Below are 27,947 nucleotides of genomic sequence, written 5' to 3' on the forward strand. Positions count from 1 at the left end.
AAGAATTATTAACATACCATGATTTGTCAGAAATTATCACATTAACACAGAAAAACTGACACTCCAAAAATCAAGAACTTCATATCTTACGCCTTTGACAAGTAGACAACAACAAGCGTTTCATCATTCGCGAGCTGGTCGATATGCATTTAGCACCATTCACCGTTATGACCTTTTTCGTCACTCCAGTTTTTATTTTTGCCTCACATTTCACTACCTTGTCATTTGTAGACTTCGCGGTACCACAGTTAATTTAATAGTTATATCGTCGTTGTTAGTTTATAAAGGCTTCCTGGTTAGCGTGTGCTATATCCCCAAAATTACACAGTAGGAGTAAGTGATCTTTGGCGATCAGCTGTGAGGCGGTTGGTTCAATGTATTGTTAAGTCCAGAGCCCAGTTCCATATAACTTGCCAATTCTAGGTCGAGTCTTCTGAGCCGGATATATGTAAAGTATTCTATCGTATTGGTTCCAATGAACTTTTTCTGTGATGACATTATAAAAGTAAAAAAAATACAAAAAAAACAGATTATAATTAAAAAAAAAAAATTTAAATGTTACAGTTAGTTCTCAATAAAATTAGGAGCTTATGTTAAAATTGTTTTGGAATATTACTATCGTAGTAATATTGCCCTATTACAAATAGTTTTAGTGTGTTTCGAATATAACTATGGTTACAAACTGTATTAATTTGAAAAACTATTAGAAATCTAAAATTCAAGACCATTGTGAAAGTTAAATATACTGGTGCTAAATATTATATCCTTTCTTTTCGGATTCTTAACTTAATTAATCTGCAAATAAATTTTAGTGCAATATTAACATAAATAGTGAAGAAAAAAAAACCCGTACTTTAATAATACATAAATAGACGTACAAAATACATTAGAGCTTTATTTATCAGAAGTAACACGTATAAAAACACTGATTCTTTGGTTTTCATTTTGTTTGAACATGATAGTACATGAACTTAACTAATTAATCGTATATAATTGTAAAAATATTTATCTATATATAAACTAATAACTCTTCGATCAGTCAAATATATAATAGAGATGTGATGGATAGTTGGACGGTATTTTTGGTATTAATTATATAATCGTTGATCAATAATTAGTGTATATATGAAGGGCTTTTCATTAAAGGCGATTGAACTTGCTACAGTTTAACGGCGAATGCTTGACACTCCCTATGATCGTTTAAAAGGCACTTTAACATTTATTATTGGTTTATATTTTATTATATTTATTTTAACAAAACAATCGATAAACAACTTTTACACTTTATTTCAGAGAGATCTTAGATTTCTGCTAATTATTCAAATAAAGTTGTTACTATGCTATCATATATTAGGAATCTTAAACTCCATCCGGTCATCTTAATTTAGTAAAGTCGATTTTTTAAGGGAATTGTTACCTAAATTTAATTTAGTTAGAAGTTTGAAGTGGTTTTTTTAAACTTATTTCTTCTAATAATTTGGTTAACATTATTTGGTTGTTTTAGTTTAGTGACAATGATTAATTAATCTCTGTAGTAGAATAACATTCATTTCAAATTTCAGTACTTAAGAAGGAAATTTAAGTGTAATTGATTATGGTTTTGGAAGTTTAATGTTGTTGATACAAGTTAGTTGTTCGTTTATTTTAATAGATAACGCTATGCTTGATTAAAAATTAACTTACTATACGTTTAGAGTGACATTGACTTTGATGACATTGTTCTATTGACAGTATTGAGACATCTGAATTAGAAAAAATAATGCGATCGAACCTTCTAAGCAGAGCTCAAGTTTCATCCGATTAATCTCAAATTAAAATTGTGGCTTTTTAGACTCTCAGTGGAATGTAATTAGACTTGCAATAAACAATTTAAGTTAGATTCAATCTGTTGTCAATTCGACAGTAAAAAATGTAGGTACATCTACAGAAATGATAAGGTAAAAACTTTAAATTGAATGTTATATTTGGTATCCAGAAATTAGATATTGTATTTTAATATTTAATTTTGAAGAGATATTTCATGAGTCATTAGGGACACTAAGAGTTGTATATAAAAGTCACAAAGCATCATTCACAAAGAATAAAGTGTTTTCCAAAATAAATTATTTAGTTGGTAGCCAAGATGGTTGGTCCCCTGATTTAGGTTTCTGGCTAATTTGAATTTTTTACGGGTGTAGTTAATGTGAGATGTATAGCAGTGTACTTTTCTTGTGTGTAGATGTGTACTTTACTTGTGTATTCTTCACAGAATCACTTTACTCGAATTTGTTCACCAAATGACAAATAACCAACTAAATAAAATTTGAAAATTAGATTTAATACTGAATTTTGGATTTTGATCGCATAGCTACACTGAAATTTCCTATATGATAACCATCTCAAATTTATACAGTGTTTTCCTGAACATGATCGCTGTACTCAATGTTCGTGCGCCTTTATTGAAAATACCAATAAGAAGCATGTTTGCTTGTTTTCTCAGTATAATTTTGAATGTAAGTTATTGCTTTGACTATTTATTTTACAAGATAATTCACAATTTTTCTTTAGATGTTGTTAAACATAATGCGCTTCTAGGAACCAAATAATCTTAATAAAATTTAGCGACGAGAGTAAAAACTAATAGGGGAATCTAAACTATACACAAAGTGTTTTCTTTGCAAACGGATATTTGAGCTTCTTGCATAATCCGAAGTCGTGGTCCTAGAGGGATTCCCATCTTTTGGAGCCTGTCTTCAGTCAGATAGGGTAATTCGATCATACCAATCTTTTCATTTTCGAAAACTGTAGCGTATTTCTAAAAAACAATGTAGTTTAGTTTTATAAAAGTACTTAAGATATTGACTAAATAATCTTTTTAAGATATAGCAACAGTGATACAACATTTACAAAACGTACTTCATAACCTAATTTCCTTAAAAATAGCCGTAACAGTGGAGGTTCATCGCCAAAAAATTTCGTTAGTTTCTTTACCCGGATGGGATTGGCCAAACTCGGTAAATCTCGGTTGCTTGTGGGCCTTAAAGCTGACTGAGATCTGAAAAGTAATTAATTGTAAAATAACTATTGCTTTCTTTTTTTCTTGAATTCATCTATATTAAATGTTCGAATTGATTGATTAAAATTTTAGAAAACGTTCAAACATAACATAAAAGTAATACTCTATATAAGGTACTCTATAACAGAGATATCACGAAATATCCCTGATTTTTGATCCCTGAAATTTGATGATTTGATATCTCTGCATTGTATACATTTTCCATTTGGCATTATTGAGTTATTTATCATATACACATGCTAATAATAGAATGCTCAAAATTTCATTTTCGATATTGATTAATTGTGTTCTTTGATCTGAAGCAATCTGCTGTCGAAGCCTGTTAAACATTTTTCGGAAATTTATCGTGATGCCGCTTCATCATATCTCAATTGTTAGATTAATGTCAACGATGTAAAAGTATTAATTATGATATCAATAACAAAGGATAGGTCGAAATGCTAAAAGTAGTTCGAAGATAATAAATTGTAAGTTTTATTGGAGGAGAACCCAACTGAAATTCACAAAGAACATACGGTTTCAGACGAAGATCAACAATAGCGAGTAATCGAAGCAGTCATTCTCTCGCATGGCAATGATCGAGCACAATTTGCAAGAGTCGGGTAGGATACACTGTGCAGCTGAAAAGGGAAGTTCTGCTTCACCCAGCATAGTCACCAGATATAAGCAATGTGATAACCACTTGTTTAGATTGAGACAGTATTTAAATACAGTAGTTAGAAAGCAGCGAGAATGATTACTTGATTGGAGTGCTGTCCAACCAACATTAAACTTTCTGCATGGTATCGACATGTTCATAGAAATTTGATTAATATATATTGTACGAATAGTTCGAATGAGCTTTTAAAGTGAAAAATTTTAATGTTCCATGAAAGCCCTTAATAACTTAAAAGAGATTATTGTTATTCCAAATAAAATAAGAATAATAAATAGTTAGACGTTTACTAATATACTATATCCTTGATGACATTTCAAAATTATATTAGTATGAGGTACAATTATACAAATGTAATAATAATTTACATTGTTTTATATTTGTATACTTTATTATTGCAGACAATTTATAAGAATGCCATAATTTGTTTTTATATGATTGCCTCGAACCGTATATTAATGTATTGTGAATAGTTGTTTCTAAAAACATATTTTCATTGTTCATGTTGTATATTATGTACTTTTAATTACTAGAATAAAGTGAAGATACTACTTAAGAATTTTATTTGCAACTGAGCTTTTTATAATAATAGTTTAAGCATTCACTCTTCACTTTCTATTGTTCAGTGATAGCAGATCATACAAAACTTAATATATAAATTAAATTGTACTTTATATTAAAATTTTGTGGTATTCAGTAGGTATTATCAATTACAGGTTCTTATTTGCCAATTAAAATATTTTAAGTTACAGTGCCCAGTGACTAAAATTTTTCAAAAACTGGAAAACAATATTATGTTCGCTTCACTGAAAAGAAAGCGTCAACATACGAAGCGGTTGACTAAACAAGATCATCTTAATATCTCCTGAACATAGATCCATAGTATCACAAAGTATTATGTTTTACTCGCTGGTACTGCGTGTGGCAAATAATTACAATGGACATGTCGACCAAGATGTTTGGATATCTGGAAATACGTATTGTTTACAATAACACCTTGAATACACACGTGAATACTGTTTTGCAGATATGGTAAGTGCATCAGGGTGAATGTAGTGATTAATTTTATTTAAAAAATGTACACAGATAGGTATTGCAACAGCAGTAACTAAGGACAAATAAAGATCAAAATAATTTGACAAAGAAACACTGCATCAAAGGAAACAATAATTAAATGAAAAAAGATAAGCATGCTTTCTAATGAAAGCAAAATACATTACTTGGATATAGAATTATTAATTAGGTAGTTTTATTAAATAGACTATAATATAAGTTAAACTATCACAAGATCTAGAACTCTTTACTAGAACTATGATTTGCAGGGAAAGTATTTCTTAAATATCTATAATAGTATATTGTATATATATATATTAAATCGATAAGCACTTGCAATAATTTTGCATATTTTTGATATTTTCAATACCAATACATTTATTTATCTTTACCTGATATTGAGCATATTTGTTTGTGCCCGTAAAGCTGCTACTTCTTGCCTTACGGCTTCCATCTCTTGAGTAACTAAATGTTGCGTTCTCATTTCGCTGGAGAGATGTGCCACGCTTCGAGCTAAGGTCACCACGTGCGCCTCTAGTCGTTGAAACCGTCGGGCAGTCGCTCTTGGCTGTTCACGCCCCCGTCTTCTATCTTCCGGTAATCCTCGAGTACTCCGCCTCTCACGCCTTATCGAACTGACTGACGAAGATACCAAAGACGACATGCTTCCATAGCTAGACGATAATAACTTAGTTTTGAATTATAGAAGCTCATTGAAGTGCTTACCGTCTTTTGTTGCATTTTGGATCGGATGGTTGATACTTTCCACCTCGTTTATTCACACCCAGTAATTTTAGAACTTCAGAGTACATAGTCTCCAGACCTTCCAACTGTTTCCTAATAGCCTTAGCATCTGCCATACTTAGGTCACCATCCGAATCTGTTTGTCCTTCCAACATTGATTCCAAATCCAGTGATCTGGTAGTCGTTGACGTTAGATCAGTATTATCCAATCCGAATACTAAAGTTAATTAATAGATAATAACAATTTTACTTTCTTAATTACTTATAGTATTACTCACTTTGTTTTCCTCTTAATATGGTGTTAGGGTCCATCTTCCTTGACGGCTTGTATTTCTGACTGCTATCGAGATATCTGGATTTGCTCGTGTTGCCTTTGTCATAATCCAGTTTACTCCCATACTGTAAACTAGAGATTTAATTATGATTATTAAGTAGCCACTGAAATCAAGGAAATGCTTTTCTACAACAGCAATTTTGATGAATTAACAAAATATAGTATATAACAATCAATACGTATATGATCTAAGAAACACATTTTTTACCATTTTTAAATTCATTCCAATACAAGAAAAATCCTCTGGTAGACGTAGTTTTTTTCATATGACGATATATCTTTGTTCTCTAAATACGCGTTACCTAATTAAAAATTGCTATAAAATTGAACCCCATAAACGAAAATCGAGATATTTCTTTCAAAATTATAGATTAACATGAGTATACGATTTCTTACTTGATTTCATTCACTAATTAAAGCTAAAGTAATTAAAATATTGTTACATTTGCAGATGACATTGCAATTATAACTAATGGACATAACATCACTGAATCAACCGAAAAGTGACAACCACCTATTGCCCAAAATACAATGCTAGACATTTCCGCGTCATAATGAATCAAAATAAATGAGTTCATATTGATTTCACTAACAAAAGAATCAAGCACAATCCAGTATGTATAAATCAGCGAATAGTCTTGTATGGAAATACTGTCAAAAATCTTGGCATGATCCGTGATGTTAAACTTAGGTGGAAAGAAGTGACATGTTAAGAAAAAATGTAAAGAACACGAGGAAGCTGAAGTACAAACAAATTTACTGATTGTTGGATATATATTCAGCACTGTCAGTATATAATGAAGTAATAAATAAAAGTAAAAGTAATAATGAAGCTTTTGCTTTAGTAACAAGTTTTAAAACCAGTAACGTTGGGAACTATCGACTGAAAACGACTGTCAGCTGTTCAGTAATTACTACCGACTGTTTCAGTCGCTATTTTTGGTTCGACTGACTTTGTTACTATTTACTATCGACTGTAGTTTTAGTTACTATTTTTGGTTCTACTAGTTTCATTCCACTGATTTTTAACGTCCTAGCTTTGTCGTCCTAGTCGTGTCCTTGACAAAAATGTGCCCAATTTATGCTTACATAGATTTATATGTAATATATACAGTTTTATGATTAGTTTGGTAGTTTGCTTGTAAATGACAATATATTGTATATTAATCAAGATTGTTAATGTAATAGGGTAACAAGATTAAAATTGTGAATGATAAATAGTAAAATACTTTTTACTGTTTTTATTGCAATAATAAGTAATATTTCGATTACTCTCTCGATTTTTGTAAATATTTAAAATAAAATATAAAATATTTCCGTTCAATAAATAAAGAATTTACTTTATTTAAAAAAGGTCTTGTAGTTATTCTTCATAAACATCATTTTTAATTATGTCATGGATTAGTTTTTTTTTAATGATTAGGTATATGTTTAATTTTTAGTCAGTATTTATAGTTATTGTACATCTTTAGTTTTAAGGTTTTGTTTAAGTTATATTTTATTGTCTATATTTATTATAGTATATTGTTTAAAAATAGCAATTAACATATTAAAATACGGTAAAACATTTGTGGGGTATTACTCCATTCCAGGTCCACAGAACATTCAAATATAAAAGTAATTCTACTTTATTTAAAATGAAATTATCAATTACATGTTAATATTTTCAGTAATTATTTTTGTCCTTTTCTTTTTAAAGTTAGTTCGTGTAGGAATATGTATGTTGGGTAAAAAGCAATTATCTTCGTCCTTTCCTCTTTTCATATAGGAAAGGGTTCGTACATCGTCGTCAGATATCACGAATTAATTTTAGCTAGATTTTTGACTATCGACTGTTTTGTAACTATCGACTGTTTCGACTGTTTTCAGTCGATAGTTACCAACGCTAGAAATCAGTGTGAACTTATGGTGTTGAACTCTGAACTTGTACAAGACGAACGGATAGAAATATAATATCAATCCAAAGCTGCGAGGTATTGATGATGCTCCATGGTACATTCGTAGCGACAATCTGCATAAGGATCTGAAGGTTGAAACGGTCGACAACTTTATTAAGGACTATGCCCAAACATGTGAATAAAGCCTCCATCACCACATCAATGTTGAGGATCTTCAGCTCCTAGGTAATCATGGCTTAGTCAGAAGATTAAAGAAAGTTAAGCGATTGGATCTATTTCAGTAAATTTGTTTGTAAAATTCAGTGCATATTAAAAACGGTAACATAGATGTTACGCTGAAAGTATATATTTTGGAATAAATGCTTTGTAACATATCATACCTGCTATGTTTATAATGTGACATGTTACGTGGCGTCATAGTTGGTGAGGAATGTTCGGCTACGGAGAGTGGAGGTAGAGGAGGAGTCATTGAAGATATACTTTCGCTTACAGTTGAATTAGCTATGGCTGGATTATTATTCTGTAAAGACAGTTCTTGTAGTTTAGGTTCTAAAATGTGTCGAAGTTCATGTTCAACTATATCGACCCATTCTGAATCTTGCTCTGAAAATATGCATAGTTGAAAAATGGTTAACTCAGTATTATTTTCGCAATTTTACCTTGATTTGATAGGTCTCCATATGGCTTGATTTGTTCATGTGGCAGATCTGCGTCTGTATTTTGCAGGTCCTCGTTAGGAAGACGTCGACCACTGCTATAGGCCGCACTGCCTCTTCCGGAATCAATGTTGGAAGATGCTCTTTCACCTTGAATATACATATATATTTTAACTAAAATATTTAGTTATTAAAAGATACTATCAGGCCTATAAATTAATTCTAAAGGAATCCAAAGAAATGTTCTTATTGTACATTAATCGCATCGGGTACATTGGTAATTTACTTCATGTTGAAGCTGCACTAACTGGATTCACTTTTCAGGATGTGTTATTTCATTAAAGTTGGAAGAAACACATTTTTCAATGTTTGATTTTGTGCTGAGTGAATTTAATTTGCGGGAAAGTTTACTTTTTTACTTCAATTTGAATAAACAGTCGACTGAAGGTCATCCATTGCTGTGTAAAGTTTATCACAACCTCCATTCATTTCAACATGTGAATGCCGTTTTCGAAGTTTTAAAAGTGGCGAGTTTGACCCCGAAGACAAAGATCATTCTAGAGAATCAAACACATTTTAGGATGACGATGTCAAGGCAATACTCTATAAATCAATCAATAGGGATTCGGAATACAAGTAAAGACACAACAATGTTATTCTTCAGCACGACATCGCTCGACCAGATGTTGCAAAATTGATGAAACATATTTGGAAACTTTAAACATCTTTGTGATTACTATCTGTTACGAAATTGAGTCGTGGCCTGTCTGAGCAGGCCTTCACTTCTTATGAAGATACCAGAAAATGGATCTATTCAAAATATACATCGTTTTTTCGATATGGAATTTGTAAATTATCTAAAAAATGGAAAAAAATTGCTGGTATCTATAAAGAGTACTTTGAATAAAATATATTGTATCGATTTTTCACAATAGGCTAATTTAAAAAATCCTATAAAACCCATTTTTAGGTTTAATAAGAAAATTATTGTTGATATGAATATATTTGTGTAAAGTGTAAGTGTCAGATTACCAGTATTAAGAATAGAGCAATCTGGTTAACCATGTAAATCAAGTGGTTAATTTAATTTTGAAGTCTTGTATATGTTTGTAGCAGTAGCGAATTTCTGTATATAGTATTTGACAAATAACTGTTTTGTGATTAACACACATTTTAAGAGTGCGGAGGCTCTTCGGAAGCCATTACCACGAGATTTTCCTGTTGTTAATTAAAAAAAAAGTTTGATATGGTGTTTCGTGAAATTTTTTTGTCCCATAAGCTAGTCATCACGAAATATGTCGGTCAAATTAAATCTGCAGCTAGCATTAATTAATTACTAACGTGCAAACATTCTGACTAATAACATAGCTGTATAAATAATTTCTCTTTAAATATTAAAACTGCATTGCAAAATGCATAAATGTCCAATTAGTTTATGTCAATATAACTTTCTAAAATAATAAAACAAATATCTTTGTAAGAATTATACTTACCGTTATATATTACTATATATACCGTTTGTACCTTATAAATAAGTCTCTATTACTTTCTCTATCACATTTTTCTCTTTCTAGCAGAGGCAATAATTTGTTAATTTATTTGCTTTTTAATGTATGTCATATGATAATGTAAATAAGCGATAAATGTACCTATCCTAAAAAAAAATACAGTATACAGTGTAAGAACTATAGAGACATAAGTCTCTTATCAATTGTTAGTCGGAAGGTCTTTATGAGGATCCAAAGGAGACTTAAAAGGGCACACGAGGAGAGAAACCGAGAAGACATTTTTTTCAAATTTTAGTATCGAGATTGCGTAGATAAGATTTTCATTTTTTATTATCAGCTATGAAATGCGTGTGATTGTTGTTTCATTTATATCGTAAATAATTCATGGAATACTCCTTGATCTCATGTTCGCTGCTGATATCAGATAGGCTTCGCATTCTTCATGATGCACCACAAAATCTATGCCTTGAGAATTAGTGAAGAAAAAATGAACTTAACAACCAACGAACCAACCATAGTCCTGACAACTGATTTTAACTGGGCCTAATTGGAGCAAGTGCAGCAATTCGACTACTTGGGATCAGTAATACAGGAGAAAAAAGTGGCATCCACCGCCGGAATAATAAGACTAATAGGTCAAGCTGCTATAGATTTTGGTTCTCTAAGAAGGTGCGTGTGGAAGAAAATAATGATAATCAGCTCACAATTAAGGAACACATTCAGAGACGCATTTTGAAATGGTTTTCCTCCCATACCTGTCAAATGAAAGGTGAGCGAATTCCTCACAGACGTCTTTAGTGAAATCGATCTTTTGTGTGGTAGTTCGAACAGCTTCTAAAAAAATGTATAATATAAGATAAAGAATATATAATAAGATAAAGTAATCGAAATTGATCTGAAACATGGGAGATTAACATTGTCTGCAGCCAGAACAATTATGGATCGCCAACTCTAGTGTATTTTAGTGAAGAATATTCGAAATTCTGCGGTACCAACCGCAATGTATTGGTTGAGAAGTAGACACTCTTTCCGAGCGCCGTTTTTGGATTGATGCTGAAGATAGAACCATTTCTATTTGATAATACAAAATAATTTCAGTTAAGTATCGTTATGCGTATGGTAGTTAAATTTGAAGGACTCCAATTTTGGTTTGCAAAAATATCCTTAGCAATTTTTTTATTTTATTACTCTTCGTGAGTCCACAATCTGCCCTATTTGCAATAAGTATTTCTTATATCTATATTATATATACTTGGCATGTAGAAAATCACTTCATTAAGAAATCTTTTGTATAAAATGTTATCTTAATTAATTAGTCTTATTTTAAAGCTGATTCTAAAGTCTACATATGTCCAGTAATCAGATCAGGTGGTGTTAAACGTTTTAGTCTACGCACTTCATTATCACGTCGCATATTTAGCTGATTAGCGAGTACATTGGGATGCACTGACACTCTTTCGAAGTACTTCACACAAACACGTTGAATTACTCTCGTTATAGGTTCTAGAGGAATATCGCGTTATATCACTTTATTTGAAATATAGTACGGAGCATCAACAATGGCACGCAACACCTTATTTTGTAATCGTTGAATAATGAATATATTAGATTTGCTAGCGGTACCCCATAGTTGGATTCCATATGTCCAAATGGGCTTGAGTATAGACTCATACAGCAATACCTTGTTATCTAATAATAACTTGGATTTGCGCCCGATGAGCCAATACATTTGATATAATTTTAGTCCCAGTTGTTTCCGTTTAGAGAGTATGTGCTTCTTCCAGGTTAGGCGTCGATTTAAGTGCATACCAAGATATTTAACATGCTCTGCTTGGGGGAGTTGACGATGATTGATATTCACTGGTGAACATGTTCTTCTACGCAGGGTAAACGTTATATGTGTGGATTTTGTTTCATTGGCTTTAATGCGCCATTTCTTCAACCATAATTGTATTTGCTCCAGGTGGGTTTGTAGGTTTATTGAGGCTGTGACCGGATCTCATGGGATGCCAAGATTGCTGTATCGTCTGCATATGTTGCCACAGTAGTTATTTTTGTGGGGGGCAGATCAGCCGTATACAGAAGATACAGTACTGGACCCAGTACACTACCTTGCGGAACTCCTGAATATAAAATATATGAATTTTATTCGGTATGTTCGTCACCTTGATTTACAATAAAATGTCTGTCAGTGAGATCCGATTTTAGTAACTGATAGTCCGGATGAGGGAGAAGTTTCTTTAGTTTAACCTGAAAGCCCGTATGCCATACTTTGTCAAAAATCTGAGATATGGCTAGAAAAGCTGCCGAACAATATCTTTTGGCATTTAAGTCAGCGTTTATTTTGTTTACAAATCTATGCACTTGTTCTATAGTCCCATGCTTATTGCGAAAGCCAAACTGATGTTCTGGAATAATTTTTCTTTTTTCTATTATATAGTTTAGCTATTTTATGTATAATTTCTCGAAAACTTTCGAGATTATCGGTAATAAACTTATAGGTCGATAGGAGGTCATATCTTCTGGTATTTTTCCTGGTTTAAGAATGCTTAATATTTTAGCTACTTTCCAGATACTAGGGAAGTAATTAATTCGTAGCATAGCATTAAATATAAACCTTAATAGTTTTAAATCCTTTTCTGATAGTTCTTTCAAAATTTTGCCAGTAATTAAGTCATAACCAGGAGCTTTTTTAATATTAATCTCTCTCATTATTTTATGTTTAACTTTTTTGACCGTTAATTTCTCGTGCGGTAAATCCATTTGAAATGGCGAATCTAGAAAGCTAATAATTTTATTTTCCTCATCTTTATATAGCTGAGACTGGAAAGGTTTAAAAACATTTTTTAAGTGTTTTGAGAAAATGTCGGCCTTCTCCTTATTGCTTCTCGCCCAATTATTTTCGTCTGTTTTAATAGGTGAGTTATACTGCTGGGATCTCCTAAGCTTTTTTGTTGCTTTCCACAACGAATAGTCTGTATCCTCAGTTGATGTCAAGTTTTCTAGGGATTCTTGAATGCCTTGGTTTTGTTCAATTTGAATTAGTTCTTTCAGATGTTTTATTGCCATATTAAATTTTCTTTTATTCTCTTCAGTCCTTTGCTGTTGCCAATTTCGTCGTAACTGTCTTTTAACTTGTTGCAAATTGCAATTTTTATCGATTTTAAAAGATAAACTAATAAAATTAATTATCGAACATATATGTGCAGCATATGAGTTAAAACTTAGATACCACCCATTAACCCCCTCGCGCTTCTGAACTGAAGTTACAATCGAAAGCTACAATGTTTGGTAGATAGATATTTTCAAAATCATTTTAATTTTAATCAGTCATATCTATTGATGAAAACGAGAAGTATATAAGACTTTAATAAGCTGACCTAACTATTAAATTAGATGATTTTGATATGTATCCACAAAAAAATTACAGTTTTAGTAGTGTATACAGAGAATAATCACAGAACGCTTAAAATTGCATTTTCAATATTTAGTACTTTTCTCCCTTAATTTCAAGAAATCTGGTACCAAAGCTCTTCAGAAACTTTTAGAAACTTATGGTAATACCTCTTCGTTATATTTCAATTATCGGTTTTGGTTTTAACGATTTAAAACTTCTCATTTTGACGGCAATGAGAAAGGAAAGCCTGAAGGACCAAAATAGTTCAATTTGCAAGACTTATTGCATAAAAAACCAAGTTCAAGCTCAATGATGAAGCAATCAATGTTAAAGCAATTGATGAATTGGGAGGAAAATTAACAGCAACACGAACTAACTTAAAATACCATTTCGATCTTCGAGGTTCCATTACTTCCCAGGCGAAAAAGAATATGTTTTCGTGGCGTTTTGATTATTACTTATTCTATAGGTTGATGCAACATGGCTTAATTGGCACACGGATTGGAAATATTGATGAAGTGTTAGACTGATACCAAACCAACATCATACTTTTGACATATACAAACTTCTAGAAAATGATTTTGCTTAATATATGTTATGGTAGAAAGTTTTTCAATAAATACCTTTTTAAAGTTAAAAAAATATCAGAATGCATACAAATACTAAATATCAGCCTAAATATTAACGTATTTCTTTCAATCTTCAAACTTGGACATAATATATCTATTGCAATCGATAGTAAATATTGATCCCAAAAAAAAACATATTATATTACTCATCATAACTAGTAGTAAAGACTATATAGTAATCAAAATGCTAAGTATATTTTATATATGGATTAAAATCAAATCTCTTTAATAAAGTTATGCATACTAATGGTCATAATCCACTTAAAGTTGGTACAGTTAACATGAAATAACTATTAAAGTTTTTAATTAAAAACAACATGACATATCTCTTCCTGATTTTTAAATTGGTTACAGTATCGAGATATATTTACCTGCTCTGTCATAATCGGAACTGGCTGCTGAGCTGCCATTTCCAATTTTATTTACAGAATTAGCCGTGGTGTGGGGGCTATCGGTTAGATGTTCGCACCCATATGTTACACGATGATTCACATTATAAACACCTTCAATCTTTCCTGTAAACCAAGTTAGTCACAATGAACCAGCACCGTTAATGCGATGATATTAACAAGGTTTCTCGTTTCCTCAGAGAGACAACATACTCGCACCATGTTAGTAGAAGTTATATTCAAATATCTACCTATTTCAACTTCCAGTTTTTTTCTGGAGTTTCCCTGCAAGGCTTCAGTAATTTTTCCACCGCTTATGTTAGCTGTCAATTTTTGGTTCACCGGGCCCCGCTCTAGTCCTTGCTCCTTCATTTCTGTCCGTTTCAGGAAACCACCATCGTCGCTCTCAGGTTCGTTTTCTGGTCTAGAGTTGGGATGAAAGGCGGCTTCAATGAGATTGCTTTGAGAACCCCTTCGTGGGTAACTTGGTGGTTCCTGCTGTTGAAACCCGCTTGCTGAAATTTAATAAAATGTTTAGATAATGTAAAAATTGGTACTAATTATTTATTTGTGAATTACATAAGTTATTAGTTAAGTTCTGCAATAGATGGTTTTTCTTTAATGCATTGCTTACGTTAAGATGATACCAAATTAAAGAAATTCTGCTTCACTTAAACTAATGTGGTCGTTAAAAATCAATTTTACATGGCCAAAATGTTTTTTCAGTAACTGAAAAAGTCAAAATAGAACAATACCTTCAGCTGCAAATAATGTTAACTATTTCATACGTCTAATATACGATATTATGGTTGTAAAATGCTTATATATTATTTTGATAAAGCGAATTTTATTTCAGGCTATATTAAAATTTATTGCTATAATAAATCTAAATTTAATGAATTAATAACTGACTATATTAATGTTACTAAAATTAGGGAAATAAAATAAGGCTATTAGAAAATTCTAGAAAATTAATAGGTTTTATTGATGGTGTAATAAAATTGAATACCGTAGAGAGACAGCTTATTTAATTATTCATATATATATATTTAATGATATAAATTATATATAAATGTGACCAAAAATGAAACAAATATATTTAATAAGTAATAAAAACGTCTAAATGGAATGAATTTAATGTTAAGATTCTATACTGTACCCATATTATTTCCACGAATATCGTCATCAAGAAGGAGCTGCGGATGTGATGCTGTTCTTCTTGCTTCAAAACTGCTTCTTCTCAAATTATCACGTTCGAGTTGTTGAGCACTGCGTCTCTCAAAAGCAGCTAGTGCTGCATGTCTATCTTTTGGTATTTCATTGCCAATTGGCATCTGCAAAAATAATTCATATTATTAGAACAGAACAATTGTGGCGACAAAATGAACAAATATGATGGTGTAAAAATGTCCAGGAAAATATTCTTATGTAATATTTAATCCATACTTAAACTATTCATTGGAAGCATCCGTATAATACGTTTTATAATCAGTATTTTTTACATTACTATTTACATGTTCAAAAAATATGTTTTAAAAGTTACATATATTCTCAATTCAATACATATTTATATGTATTTAACAAGCCAGAACGATGCAAACTGTCATATTAAATCTAAGTTTATATGCTTATTGGTAATAGGCTTAGATCATTGTCTATGGACTGATAGCAATTCAGAGCCTGGATGTTTAGGTCAAAAAGCAGGAGGTGCACGTGGAAAAAGGAAAATGCACAATCAAAATTAAAGTGGATGTTTGCAAAATTTGTAATTGCTAAGAAAATGTGTGTGTTTCCTTTGGATATCCTGTTAAAAATTAATTATTTAATTAAGACACCACAATAATATAGAGTCGAAGAATATATCCAAAGATGCAAATTGCATTATTTTGGATATGTTTGCCAAATAAAGAGCGAAAGCTTTCCTTATAGACGTCTGTGGTAAATTCGATATTTTGGATGGAATATAAAATGGCTAGTATCAGGAAAAACAATACCAAATAATGAAAGTTAATTCATCTTCTTAATTAAATGTAAGCTTATAAATGTTATGAGGATCTCTATATTTATATTTTGAGCTTAATAATGAAAATACAATGTTTTATTAACGAAAATGGCTTTATTGTTTTTCGAATTATTCCCCATGATGACTAATACACTTTTGCAGGACCTCTAAAATATGGTTTTTAAACAAATCAACGGTTTCTTGAGGTGTCGAAATCGTAGGCCACGCAATTTATTCTTGATATGTAGGAATAAAAGAGTTATTTGGTGCCAAATCAGGGTTATATGGAGGATGACTTCGCAATTCAACTTTTAGAGGTGAATTTTTCAACTGACGTGTGAGAGTCCGTACGATATGGAATGAACCTTCGTTACCGCTTCTTTTCTCGTATTTTCTCGTATTTCGCGAAGCTATTCCGGTTAACAAATATTTGTGTATAATTCAGAATTGACCGTTCTACACCGCTCTGACGAGATGGTTGCCACATTTCCAGTTATTTGGAAGAAACGGATGATAGCTTGCTTTGGAGTAATTCGCGCACGAAGCTCTTTTGTCGGATTTGGCTCGGCTTGGAATATCCATAGAGTAGATTAATGTTTTTTTTTTGATCTCATACGCATAGTTCAAGATTCGTCGCTTATAGATATTATAAAAAGCTTTTAATGATGTGTCAATTTTCTTGACCATCTCTTTGCACCAATTGACACGAGCAATCTTTTAAGCTCTTGTCAAATAATGAGGGATTTAGCGTGAACAAATCTTCTTCACAACTAAATGTTCATGCAATATCTCATTGATGTTTGTAAGTCCATGTCAATCTTGTAATTTTGCGCACAACATCAATTTTTTTTCACATAACAACTGATTTTGGATGACCTTCACGACTTTCATAAAATGCGACCACGATTAAATTCGTTATTCCAACATTTTACGAGAGCCAAGGATTGGGTTTTATCGCCAAAAGTCGAAGTAATTTGATCGCAAAATGAAAATGAAAATAGCAAAAAAATTATCGCTCGAAAATTATTCACAATTTTTTCTGAAGCTTTGTTCTCAAGAACAGAACATTAGAAAATTGAAACCAATTTGAAGCATTAGATGGGTAAAAAATACTTAATATTATCAAGGAACACAATATAAATAGCAACCCACGTAAAACTGTGGGGTCGTATAATGCTCCAGTAAAATAACATTCATAATAGAAATCATTTTAGGGTTTATACATTTGAAAAATTATTTGTTATTGAAGTAGGAAACGCAAGTTGAAAAAAAAAACTTACTGGCCTATTATTTGGAACCTGCCGAAATCTTTGGTCAATATTATTTTGTTGATCTTGCATCCCTCTATTCGATGTTCTCATTACGGCACCATTACCATAACCCTGATAATTCATTTGTTCTTCATATCGCGTAGCCAGCATTTCCTGTGATCTATGACAAAATGCTATAGAAATATATATTAAATTAATAATAGTAATTGGGTACCGTGCTTGCATTAACTGCGAGTACTGATGAGGTGATCTAGGCTTAGGTGGTAATTGCTGTGATTGTTGTTGAGTTTGTTGCATTATCATCTGCTGTTGTAGTATATGTTGATTATATTGGTGTTGGTTTGGGTTTTGGTTATAATCTGGAATTAATAAAAACAATTAATGAAATGTTTTTATAATTTATAGTTGTAAAAGTTTAAGTTCAGAATCAATAGAGTCTGATCATACATTATTTAGAACAATATTTCATTCCTACGCAATTTTAATTCGCTCTGTTTAAACTATTAATGAGTTAATGATACATTTTAATTTGTTTCTTCCGCGTATTTTTCTGTAAATGCGGTTTTTAAAAAGGCAAAAGTGTGCCATAGAAATATGCATACATTCAATAATTAATTGATGCTTGTATTGGCGAATTATAGAGTGTAAGTAAAAATTACTATTTCCACATAATAGTTGTTAATAAAAATATTAACAATAGTGACAATCCTTAAAACTTAATACTTTTTTGTTTAATTTAATTAAACGATATTTTTATCGTATCTTAAATAACCCTAAAATGTAATTGCTTTTCTAATACACCTACCAATTTTTGGGAGCACATTTTTCTTTTTGATATACTCCGGATTATTCTGTATATAATATTTTTGGAGGCTAGAAAGTAGAGGTATTTGATTATAGATATACTGTATTCTAGATAGGGTTTTCAAAACTTTACAGGATCTTGTGTACTATTACACAAATTATTTTAAGTTTATATAATTATGAATATATTGGGACCAGGAGTAAATTCTAATTAATTATTATCTATTGTCATTTTAATGTTACGATGAATAATATTTTTAACAGACTTCAAATAAGGAGGAGGTTCTATGTTCGGCTGCATATTTTATTTCATGTATGTTCACCGATTTCCGCGTCAATTATGGACCGATTTTCAAAATTCTTTTTTCATTCAAACGAACTTGCACTTCCAGGGTAGTCCCATTGGAACTAAGTCAGGATCTGATGTCGAAATTCGGGGAAATCGAAGGAAACCCTCAAATTTCAAAGGCATGCACAAAGTTTTCACATATTATTTTATCTAAAATAATAAGATATTTGTGTATAATGTTATTATATTATTGCAGAAATAATCTGACTGAAAATCAGGAATCATTCAATTTAAAAGCCATTCAGTTTGATTTTTAAGCACTAATGATATCACACGAGATGTCGTAGAAATATATTTGGCAGCTGCTTTTATGGTGTAATGGTTAGAGCGTTCAGTGTTCCCCGGCGGGGACAACGACTTTCTTCTAGTTAATTTAATATAATTGTTTGGGCATGGTACCGATTTCAAAATGATTTTTATTTAGTTATTAAAACGGTTATTACATACGTTTTTTTGTGTTAAAAATCTAAGTTTGATTGTGTTTTATTTTTTAGTGAGTTGCTTATATATTTTTTGGAGACAGTTGAATTTTTTTGGTAAAATTATTTTTACCTGATGTTATTAATGTTTTAGATATTGTATATGAATGCTAATAGTGCATCACTAGTATTTTCCACTCTTGGGATACGTAAAATTTGAAATTGAACATGAAAGTAGAAATTAATATTAGTAGTTTTTGATTATTGTGTACTTAATATGCAAAGGATCCCATTGTTTAAAAGGTGACAATTCTGGTGCAAATTACAATGAACTGTTTGAACTTACAATTTAGATGCTAGATGCTTATTGTATGGGCAAAAATCGAAAATAATTGCTTTTAATTACCTAGTCTTAGTATTTCTATTGCATGTATTTATTATTGATAGAGACATTTTTTGTAATACTTTTTTGGTAAGAATAATACATACAGTTTAATAAAGATTGAGGATTCATTTTATTCTATACAGGGCAGGCGATTATTTTTGCTGATGAATTCATACTGATGTTTAACATTTTTGTGACAAGTATAACTTAAGTCGGAATTAAAGTGTGATAAATAAATTGAAATTATAATAATTTAAAATATGTGCCGTCAAATTGTATTAAATTAGGCCTATTGGTATTTATATCAAAAATTTAAAGAAAAAAATTAAAATTATTTAAATATTCCATATTATTAATACGGATTAAGGAATGTAAAAGTGACTGAAATAATAGCTTGTGAGTAGGTGTAGTGAGAGCAGCGACTTTATGAATAACCATGCAATATTTTCCTTGGTGATGAAATACTATATTACTTATAGTTTCTCAAATATGTTTACTATTAATATACATATATAGTCTGTTCTAGAGTTATTACACATTTAGTGCTGTTAACTTATGTAGAAGATCTTTGACAAATATTAGAAACCATTTCTTGGCATTTCTGCTCAATAATTATTAATACCTTATGACAAAAAATTGGCTCCATATTATAAAAGCTTTAACCAGCACCTCAAAACTTCAAAGTGTAATTTATGTACTGGATACATGAGTAGTTATTTAAAAATGATAATAATTGAAATCGTTTACCTTTCAGAGCAGCTATAGTTGATAGATAGTTAATTTTTAAGCATACATTTCTAACACAATGACATAACAAAATCATTTCACATTTGATTTCTACATTTGGTTGCTGCACATTTTAAAACAAGTAAATATTGTGCAAAAGTTTAGTCAATTTTTAAATTTAGTTAAACATAATTTAATAAATATTTTACTTTTGCGTACATTATATTTTATCAATATTGAATTAACTTATACTATAAAAAAGTAATAAAACTGCTGTAATACACAATATAAACGTAAAATATAAAACGGCAGTAAATAAATGTAATAAATTTACATAGTTCTAAAATTAATTAAAACATTGAAAAAGTTTCAATTCAAAATATGTTACTAAAATATTTGAATTAAAAAGGTTTGCTGTAACATTTTATATAAGATAAGCTTAAAGCTTTCAAATCAAACTTACTACTAACTAAATTTGAAATACTGACACTTTACCTTGTAGATTCTGGGTTTTGGTTTTGTTTTCTTCGTCAAGACCTGGAGCTCTCCTCAGCTCTTGCATAGAATTGTTAAGACTAGTCTTTTCACCCTTACCGTCTTCTTTCCCTTTGAATTTTCCAGAAATTATATCTTTAATAGCGTGATATGTTTTGGTCACACCCCTGAAATGATTGAGCTTTCGTTAAGCTCCACTCTTTTCGAGTTTGGGTTTAGATAATCTTACCTAGACTTAGCATTATCCTGATCGACCTTGGCGCTACTTGTCACTTGCAGCGATGTCTGTGGATTGTGATCTTCCTGAGGTTTGGGTAAATATGGCGAATTTGATGATTCCCACATATTTTGTTTGGGGGTGGTATTGCTGTATATATCAGATGGGACATTATATGGTTGCCTATAAGCACTGGCTTCAGGTGGTTGCGCTAGGCTTTGGGTAAGACCAGGGTGAGTCTGAAAAAATAATATGTATTGGTTAACTATGTATACAAGAGCTCTTATTACCAAGTTTATATTTAGTAAATTGATAAAAAACGGGAGGTCGTCTATCGAAAATATATTTTTTATTAATTTATTCTTTATGAAGTTTTCTAAATTATTAAAATGTATATTTTTGGTAGCTATTTCTTAAAATTAATATTATCATCTCTCTATCCTCACGTTGCATAAAATTGACAACTTAATGAAATTTGATGTATTTTGATCAAATATTTGTACTTAATCTTAGCCTGATTTCCATTTATTCAATTTAGGGGATTTTAGTTATTGAGAAATTGCTTTTTAATATAATCAAATATTTTTAGTACTTTATTTATATATTCAACAACATCCTAGTTGATATATTTTGATGCTAATACTTTGCGAATATAATGTTTCTTTAGGAAGTGAATTTTACTACAGTTTTCGCCAAAACTATTTGTTTCATTTTAGTGATAAAGAAAAGGTGTTGACAATGAAAACATTAACGTTAAGACTTAGCTTTTGAAAGTAAGTCCAGTCAGTCAGTCAGTCAGTTCCTCTTGAGGTCTTGAACAAGTTCCAGAAGAATATTTACATTTTCTGGATGGATGACTAATTGGATTGGATTACTATAGATCCGAATAAGAAAGAGCATTGCCTAACACACATAGAATTATAATTTAAAATAAGTGTAATTTAAATAGCAAGTCTTTTATAATGATCACTTCAAATAATTGAATTGAAATACGTAATATATCCACCGATCATTTAGTTTTCCAATTAAGAAACAGATATTTATAAACAGTAGTTATATATTAGGTGGTTTCATGTATTTTGATTAGCGATATCTATTGGTAAAAATGCGAAAATGCAAATATACGTGTAAATAACTGCTAAATTCGACATTTCTTGTCGAAGTTTTGACATTTCTCTATATAAAGAACAATTTCACATTTTATAATGTTGAGTTATTAGGTGTATACAGGCGCTAATCATAGAACGTGCACAATTGCATTTTCGACATATTTTAATTTAATTTGAAGAAATCTGCTGCCGAAGTTGATCAAACTCTCAATTACTCCTTATGGTAATGCTGAACCGTTATATTTCAATTATCGATTTTAATATCAACTATTTAAAATTGCCGAATTTAATGACAACGACAAAGAGGCCTTTTACCGTTTAAAAAGGAATTATAAGACTTTCAATTAATTAATTAAATGAAAACCCATGCTAAATTCCTAAAGGAATGTTAAAACAGCTTGGCAGTTGTTGAACCAACTGTTCCCAGATATTTAGATTCAATGGATCCAAAATAAGGAATATTCAATTCAATAATAGAGAAGTTTTCTGTGGCGTATTATGACTGGTAATTATAAGTACATCTACTACCGCAATCCCAATATAATATACTTATGGATATTGCTTATCACATCATCAAACTTATATATTTAAAAAAGTGTATTAAAAATAATTTATATGGATGTATATGAATACATAATATATGTTATAAATAAATAATAAATATTGTTTATATTGTCTATAATATCGTAATACAAATACTATAAACAAAATATTTTTAAAAAATTTCACTTATTTATATTATTATTTGGCGATTGGTGTATATAGGAATTTTTCTTCAAAGTTCTCCAGTAGACTCCAGTAACTATTCATAGGTGAAATGTCTTCTTTAAAGTAGCTTTGCTTTTCTCTACGAAACGATTTTTTAAACAAGCTTTTCGGCCGAATACTGAGGACGCCATGGTTCGTACAGAAGTCCAAAGCTCATCATCAAAAAATCATAAAATAGAAATTCATTAAATCCCAAATGAATCACGAATTAGACTAGTTTGTTAGGCATCCTCTATTATCAATTTCACAAGTTTCTCCTTCAATCTATTATTTTGTGGGACTACCAGCTACTGATGGTAAAATAAATATCATATACCTTTCACGGTTTTCCGGTTATTTCAAACTTTCTTCAATCTACATCTTTTTTCAAACGGAAGTGGTACCAGTAGGGATTACAGGATCCGATTGAATCATTTTTCATATTTTGTATTTGATATTAAAATTTTTTGTTAACTTCTCATACATTTTCTGTAGTAAATTTATATTGCGTTAAAGGAGCATGAAGCTTGTTATAGAATGTTGTTCAAATTAATTCACAGTCCTCTTATTACATTAGGTATATTATATTCTATTAAACTTGTTTAATATATTTAAATATTTATGTACATGGATTTGGGTTATGTCATGGCATCTACTACTGTTACTTACTCATTTAACGTGGGTGTCAAACCTTGCTCTTCGGGATTAAGCTAATCAATAGCTAGCGAGTTACCAACTTAGTGTCTATTTTAGATGACATTTGGTTTTACGCAGCTTGGTTCGGTAAAACCGAATATAAGAACAGTATCTACCAGTGTATCTAGACCGAATGTCAGAAGAGTATCAGTGTATAGAATAGTATCTGGGGAGGTGGTAAGAGTGCTTGCGGGATTACCTCCTATTAGACTACAAGTAGAGGAAAACATAAAGTATATATAAAGGGCAGGGAGGTTAACAGGAGAGCAATGGAACACATATCGAGGATCAGAAAGTGGATCGGCAATAAGGACACATTTGATTACTTCACTACTTAAGCGCTTACTGGATACGAAGTATTTGACTAATACCTGTACAGGATAGGTAAGGCAGAGAATAGCAACTGCTGGTATTGCGAACATGAGGATACCAATAGGCATTCGTTGTTTGTGTGTCCAAGATGGACTGTGCTAAGGGTGAGAGCTAATTCAGAATGCAACTGTGTGGTTGAAGAGTCAAACACAGTAAAACTACTAGAGGGGGTGAGGGGCAGAGAGAGAGAGAGAGAGAGAGTATGGTGAGGATGTTCAGAGGCGTCATGCGCATTAAATGTGAAGGAACGGAGACCGACAACTGATTTGACGGTTAGATAGTCGCGAGGGACGCGGATACAATAAACAAGAGAAAGGACATCCCGTCATCCTGAAGTAATGCTTATGGTGATTTCAGGATGGCAGGGCTCGAAGAGAAGAGGATTTGTTTTTAGTGGGTAATCTCTGCAAATATAGATAAAAATATTAAACTGTATTAAAGGGTTGGCGGAAGTTTGTAGAGAAGTCCCTCGCATCGGCTATAAAAGCTGGATGGGAAACATGCATAATAGAAATTTAATAAAATGGTTACTTATATTACTAAGATATGTCTGCCTTGTTATATTTTCCATTTTGGAAGTGTTGGGTCAATACTATTGCCGTGAATGCAAATAGTTCATTATTTATCTACATTAATTGTATAATCATTAAAATAGCTCTTCTAAATTAATATGCCGACGAACAATTCAGTTGCTATCAAATCTATAAAGTAATTAAAAATAATGTACAACAGATGACTTCATATTGAAGCATCCGTCACAGGCTTCACGTTTATGTATCATTTCGTCGAATATCTAGTTCATTTTATAGAAAAAAGTTTCAGTGAAGGCCAACGAACGATGTGTGAAGTTTATACTGACAGAGAGCTAGAGAGGAACTGTCATTATAAAAAAGGCGATTTTAACACCGATGACAAAAAGAATTTTGGACAGGAAAAATAATTTGAAGATGAGGATTTGAAGGCATTATTCGACGGTAAAATGGAAGAAAAATATGCAAAATTGTTGGGAGTAACACAAGAAACCATTTCTTATCCCTTGAGAAGCATGGGAATCATATAAAAGCTTGGATATTTCGTGCCGTTTGAATTGAAACTGACATTGAAAGGCGCTTGGTCATTGTGAAATTCTGCTTTAACGGTATAATTGGAAAGGTTTTTTGCATCGTTTTGTTACTGATGATTTAAAGGTGATCCACTGCAGTAATATACAACGAAAAAAAGATGGGATTCAATGGTCATGCATTAATATCAACGATAAAGCCGAATTTCCATAGCTCCAAGATATTTTTATGCTCTGTATTTGGTGGGACCAGATTGGTGTAGTATATCACGAGCAACTTAAAACTAATGAAATGTATGGGGATTGCTATATAAATACGGTATATAAATACGACCGGAATACGAGTAAACACAATCTTATTCTTCAAAATGACAATGGTCGACCATGTGTCGTAAAATTATTGAAAACATAATTCCAAATATTAAAATGGGAAGTGCTACCCCACCCGCGTGTTCTCTAGATCTTGTCTTCTCTGATTATTACTAGTTACGACATAAGAGTGATGACCTGTATGAGCAGCGCTTCACTTTTTATGAACATAGCAAAAAAATGTGTCGATTCGTGGATATCTCAAAATGATGCTAACGATTCATTTTCGATGGACAATACTTTGAGTAAATTATATTGTGGTGAATTTTTAAAATAAAGATTCAAATTTAAAATAACTTTCTTAAATAAATTTATAGGCCTAATAATTTTTAAATCATTCAATTTTGCTTCAGTTCTAGAAGAATTCCCATGAGATGAATATGGTGCTTGAAGGTTTGTGTGTGTACGTTTGCATCGTTTACAATGGTAACCCTCTGAGATGATTCGTAAGGAACCATAATAGTTCTCCTCATGATAATTCCTCTAACACAAAAATCAGTCTCAAACATAACTTAAAGACATTCAATCCTGAGCCGAACAAAGCAATTCTTCCATTGTAACTTGACAGCTTTCGAAAGTACTTTATCACTTAACATATATGCAGTTGATTCTCTTTCATCAAAATTCTATTGGTAATGCAAAATTTAATGGTCAGTACAGACTTGAACGAAGCGAACGTTCGGGGTCTGCGCGAGACTTTGCGCGAAGATTCGGCAAAAATTTTTTCGTTCGCGGTGATTGAAATTAATTCGTGGCGCGTTCGGTTCCTCTCGGAAATTTTCGATCTCTAAAAATGACATTTGACGGTTTTCTTCTTTGGGTTATAACATCAAGTATAATATATTACTCTATGGTTTATAACCATACTTTTCACAATGGCATGCCAAAATAAAATATCTTGTGAATGATTTTTCGACAGTACATGTAGTGTTCTTTTCCTAAAAAGCAATGTTTATTGCTAAAATAATATGTACCGGCTAAGCGTTTTTAAAAGAGTATCAGAATATTGCAAGTATGGCCGGTAACATAATAAACAAAGTTATAAGAAGGAAGAAAATGCGAATGATATTGAAATACAACTCGTTTGAAGATTTTGGTAAGAAAATGTCATAAAACTCTTATGTTTATACAACTTTAGTGTTCTATTTGTAGATTCCTGAAGAGATTTCAAACATTTACAATTCTGTAACGATTACAAAATAATCCAAAATCACCCGAAAATATATTCAGTCCCGAAACCGAAAATATTTGGTTTGGAATTTTTTTATTATCATTTTGAGGGTGAAATATTTCGTAACTGTGTTCAAATTATTTCAGACAAAACGGCTAAGTAGTATGAAAAAATAAAACCTGACAAGTGCAAGATGCATGGAAGAGCCACAGTCCTTATAAGAGAATATTATGCTAGTATCTTTTCAAATTATAAAGTAAAGAATAGACTTGCTAACAAGCAAATTTCAGACACATCTTGGAAAAAATGAAGGAGTAATACCTTGAAACCACAGTGATATATCTGCTGTCTAAAGACATAGGAATAACATAGGTAAGTTACTCTTTTCTATAATTACTGTGTTTAATGAGATTTACTTTATATTTTAGGTCGAAGATATTGTAATCTTTTTAGAAAGAAGCTAAAAACCCTTATTGGTGGTTATTTTTACATGTTGAAGTTTTTTACTATGGAGAATATCAATAAAGGTAATTCCCTTCATTGAAAAATAAGAAAAGTCATATTTGTCATATTTTTATGACACATTGAAATTTGAAAAATATGACAAATTGAAAAATAATTTTGGTAGTCGTTTTAGCCAGCCTTTTTTTAGAATTTATTCAATGTCCGATAATCCGGCGGAATGTAATTTAGAGTATCTTTTTTTTAATGATTTATAATGTAATTTTATATTAATGACATGTAATTAATTTACCATAATGATGTTATATTTTTTTGATGGGGTAAATAGTTTTATTTAATCATTAATTAGTCTTTATATTTTAGATGAAGATTTATAGGAAATTCAGGAGTCAACATTATGCATTAGGCATAGCTAGTTTCATGTTATATTATTATACGTAAGCAAATATGTAAATCATAAAAAGTTTGATTATATTTTCTACTTCCTTCCTTTATACATATCGATGAATTTCAAGTAGTTTTTTTAAATTCCTTCAACATGTTTCTTGTTCTATTATTAACATAATATTTTGATGTAAAATATTGAACATGGAAAGCCTGTTATTTATAAAATATAAAGCGAATATTCCTTAAATAAAATAAAAAATGTCTTATATAAAGAAAATAACAATATTGGTAACTTAATCCTTTTAAAATTAAGAATAATTAGCAAATAATGAGTGACTTATATGATTGTTTTAAACAATAACAAAACAAGGTAAAGTTAACATGCCGAGTCAGGTAAGTACGAGTTGTTCCAATATGCTACTATTCCCCAAGAGTGATACGTTCAGTAGTGTAATTAGAAATAGAAACAGAGCGCTTCCCTATTTTTCTATATCTTTTTCGTAGAATTGTTTTCACTTTCAAATCCTTACTTTCAAAATTGGCTTCGATTCCAGCAATTCTGTTAAGTATTCTTTTACTCAAAGCAAT

At 31.0% G+C, this 27,947-nt stretch overlaps 2 protein-coding genes across 3 annotated transcripts in view; one reads left to right on the forward strand and one right to left on the reverse strand.

Annotated features, from left to right (window-relative positions):
* Positions 1-880: 880 nt before the first annotated feature.
* LOC143194417 (uncharacterized) overlaps positions 881-27,947 on the reverse strand; it is a 59,353-nt gene continuing 32,286 nt past the window's right edge. Inside the window, exons 4-17 of one of the 2 annotated variants that reach the window (XM_076401196.1) lie at positions 20,999-21,225; positions 20,770-20,936; positions 17,806-17,950; positions 17,601-17,751; positions 15,478-15,652; positions 14,570-14,833; positions 14,301-14,444; positions 8,399-8,545; positions 8,120-8,342; positions 5,786-5,913; positions 5,490-5,724; positions 5,156-5,437; positions 2,896-3,034; positions 881-2,794 (exon numbers count right to left, since the gene is read on the reverse strand). In XM_076401196.1, coding sequence (XP_076257311.1) covers positions 2,630-2,794; positions 2,896-3,034; positions 5,156-5,437; positions 5,490-5,724; positions 5,786-5,913; positions 8,120-8,342; positions 8,399-8,545; positions 14,301-14,444; positions 14,570-14,833; positions 15,478-15,652; positions 17,601-17,751; positions 17,806-17,950; positions 20,770-20,936; positions 20,999-21,225 — 2,592 coding nt within the window. In that variant the 3' untranslated portion in view covers positions 881-2,629. The remainder of the gene's footprint in view (positions 2,795-2,895; positions 3,035-5,155; positions 5,438-5,489; positions 5,725-5,785; positions 5,914-8,119; positions 8,343-8,398; positions 8,546-14,300; positions 14,445-14,569; positions 14,834-15,477; positions 15,653-17,600; positions 17,752-17,805; positions 17,951-20,769; positions 20,937-20,998; positions 21,226-27,947) is intronic. The other variant, XM_076401197.1, reaches the window with a different exon arrangement.
* Positions 12,242-27,947, forward strand: part of LOC143194423 (uncharacterized) — a 55,733-nt gene continuing 40,027 nt past the window's right edge. The window contains exon 1 of the mRNA XM_076401204.1: positions 12,242-12,357. The gene's annotated coding sequence lies outside the window, so the exon portion shown is untranslated. The remainder of the gene's footprint in view (positions 12,358-27,947) is intronic.

The sequence above is a fragment of the Rhynchophorus ferrugineus genome, unplaced genomic scaffold, assembly GCF_030347505.1.
Source record: "Rhynchophorus ferrugineus isolate W39M unplaced genomic scaffold, kcgeb_rfMv2 rfM3, whole genome shotgun sequence".
Lineage (NCBI taxonomy): Eukaryota > Metazoa > Arthropoda > Insecta > Coleoptera > Curculionidae > Rhynchophorus > Rhynchophorus ferrugineus.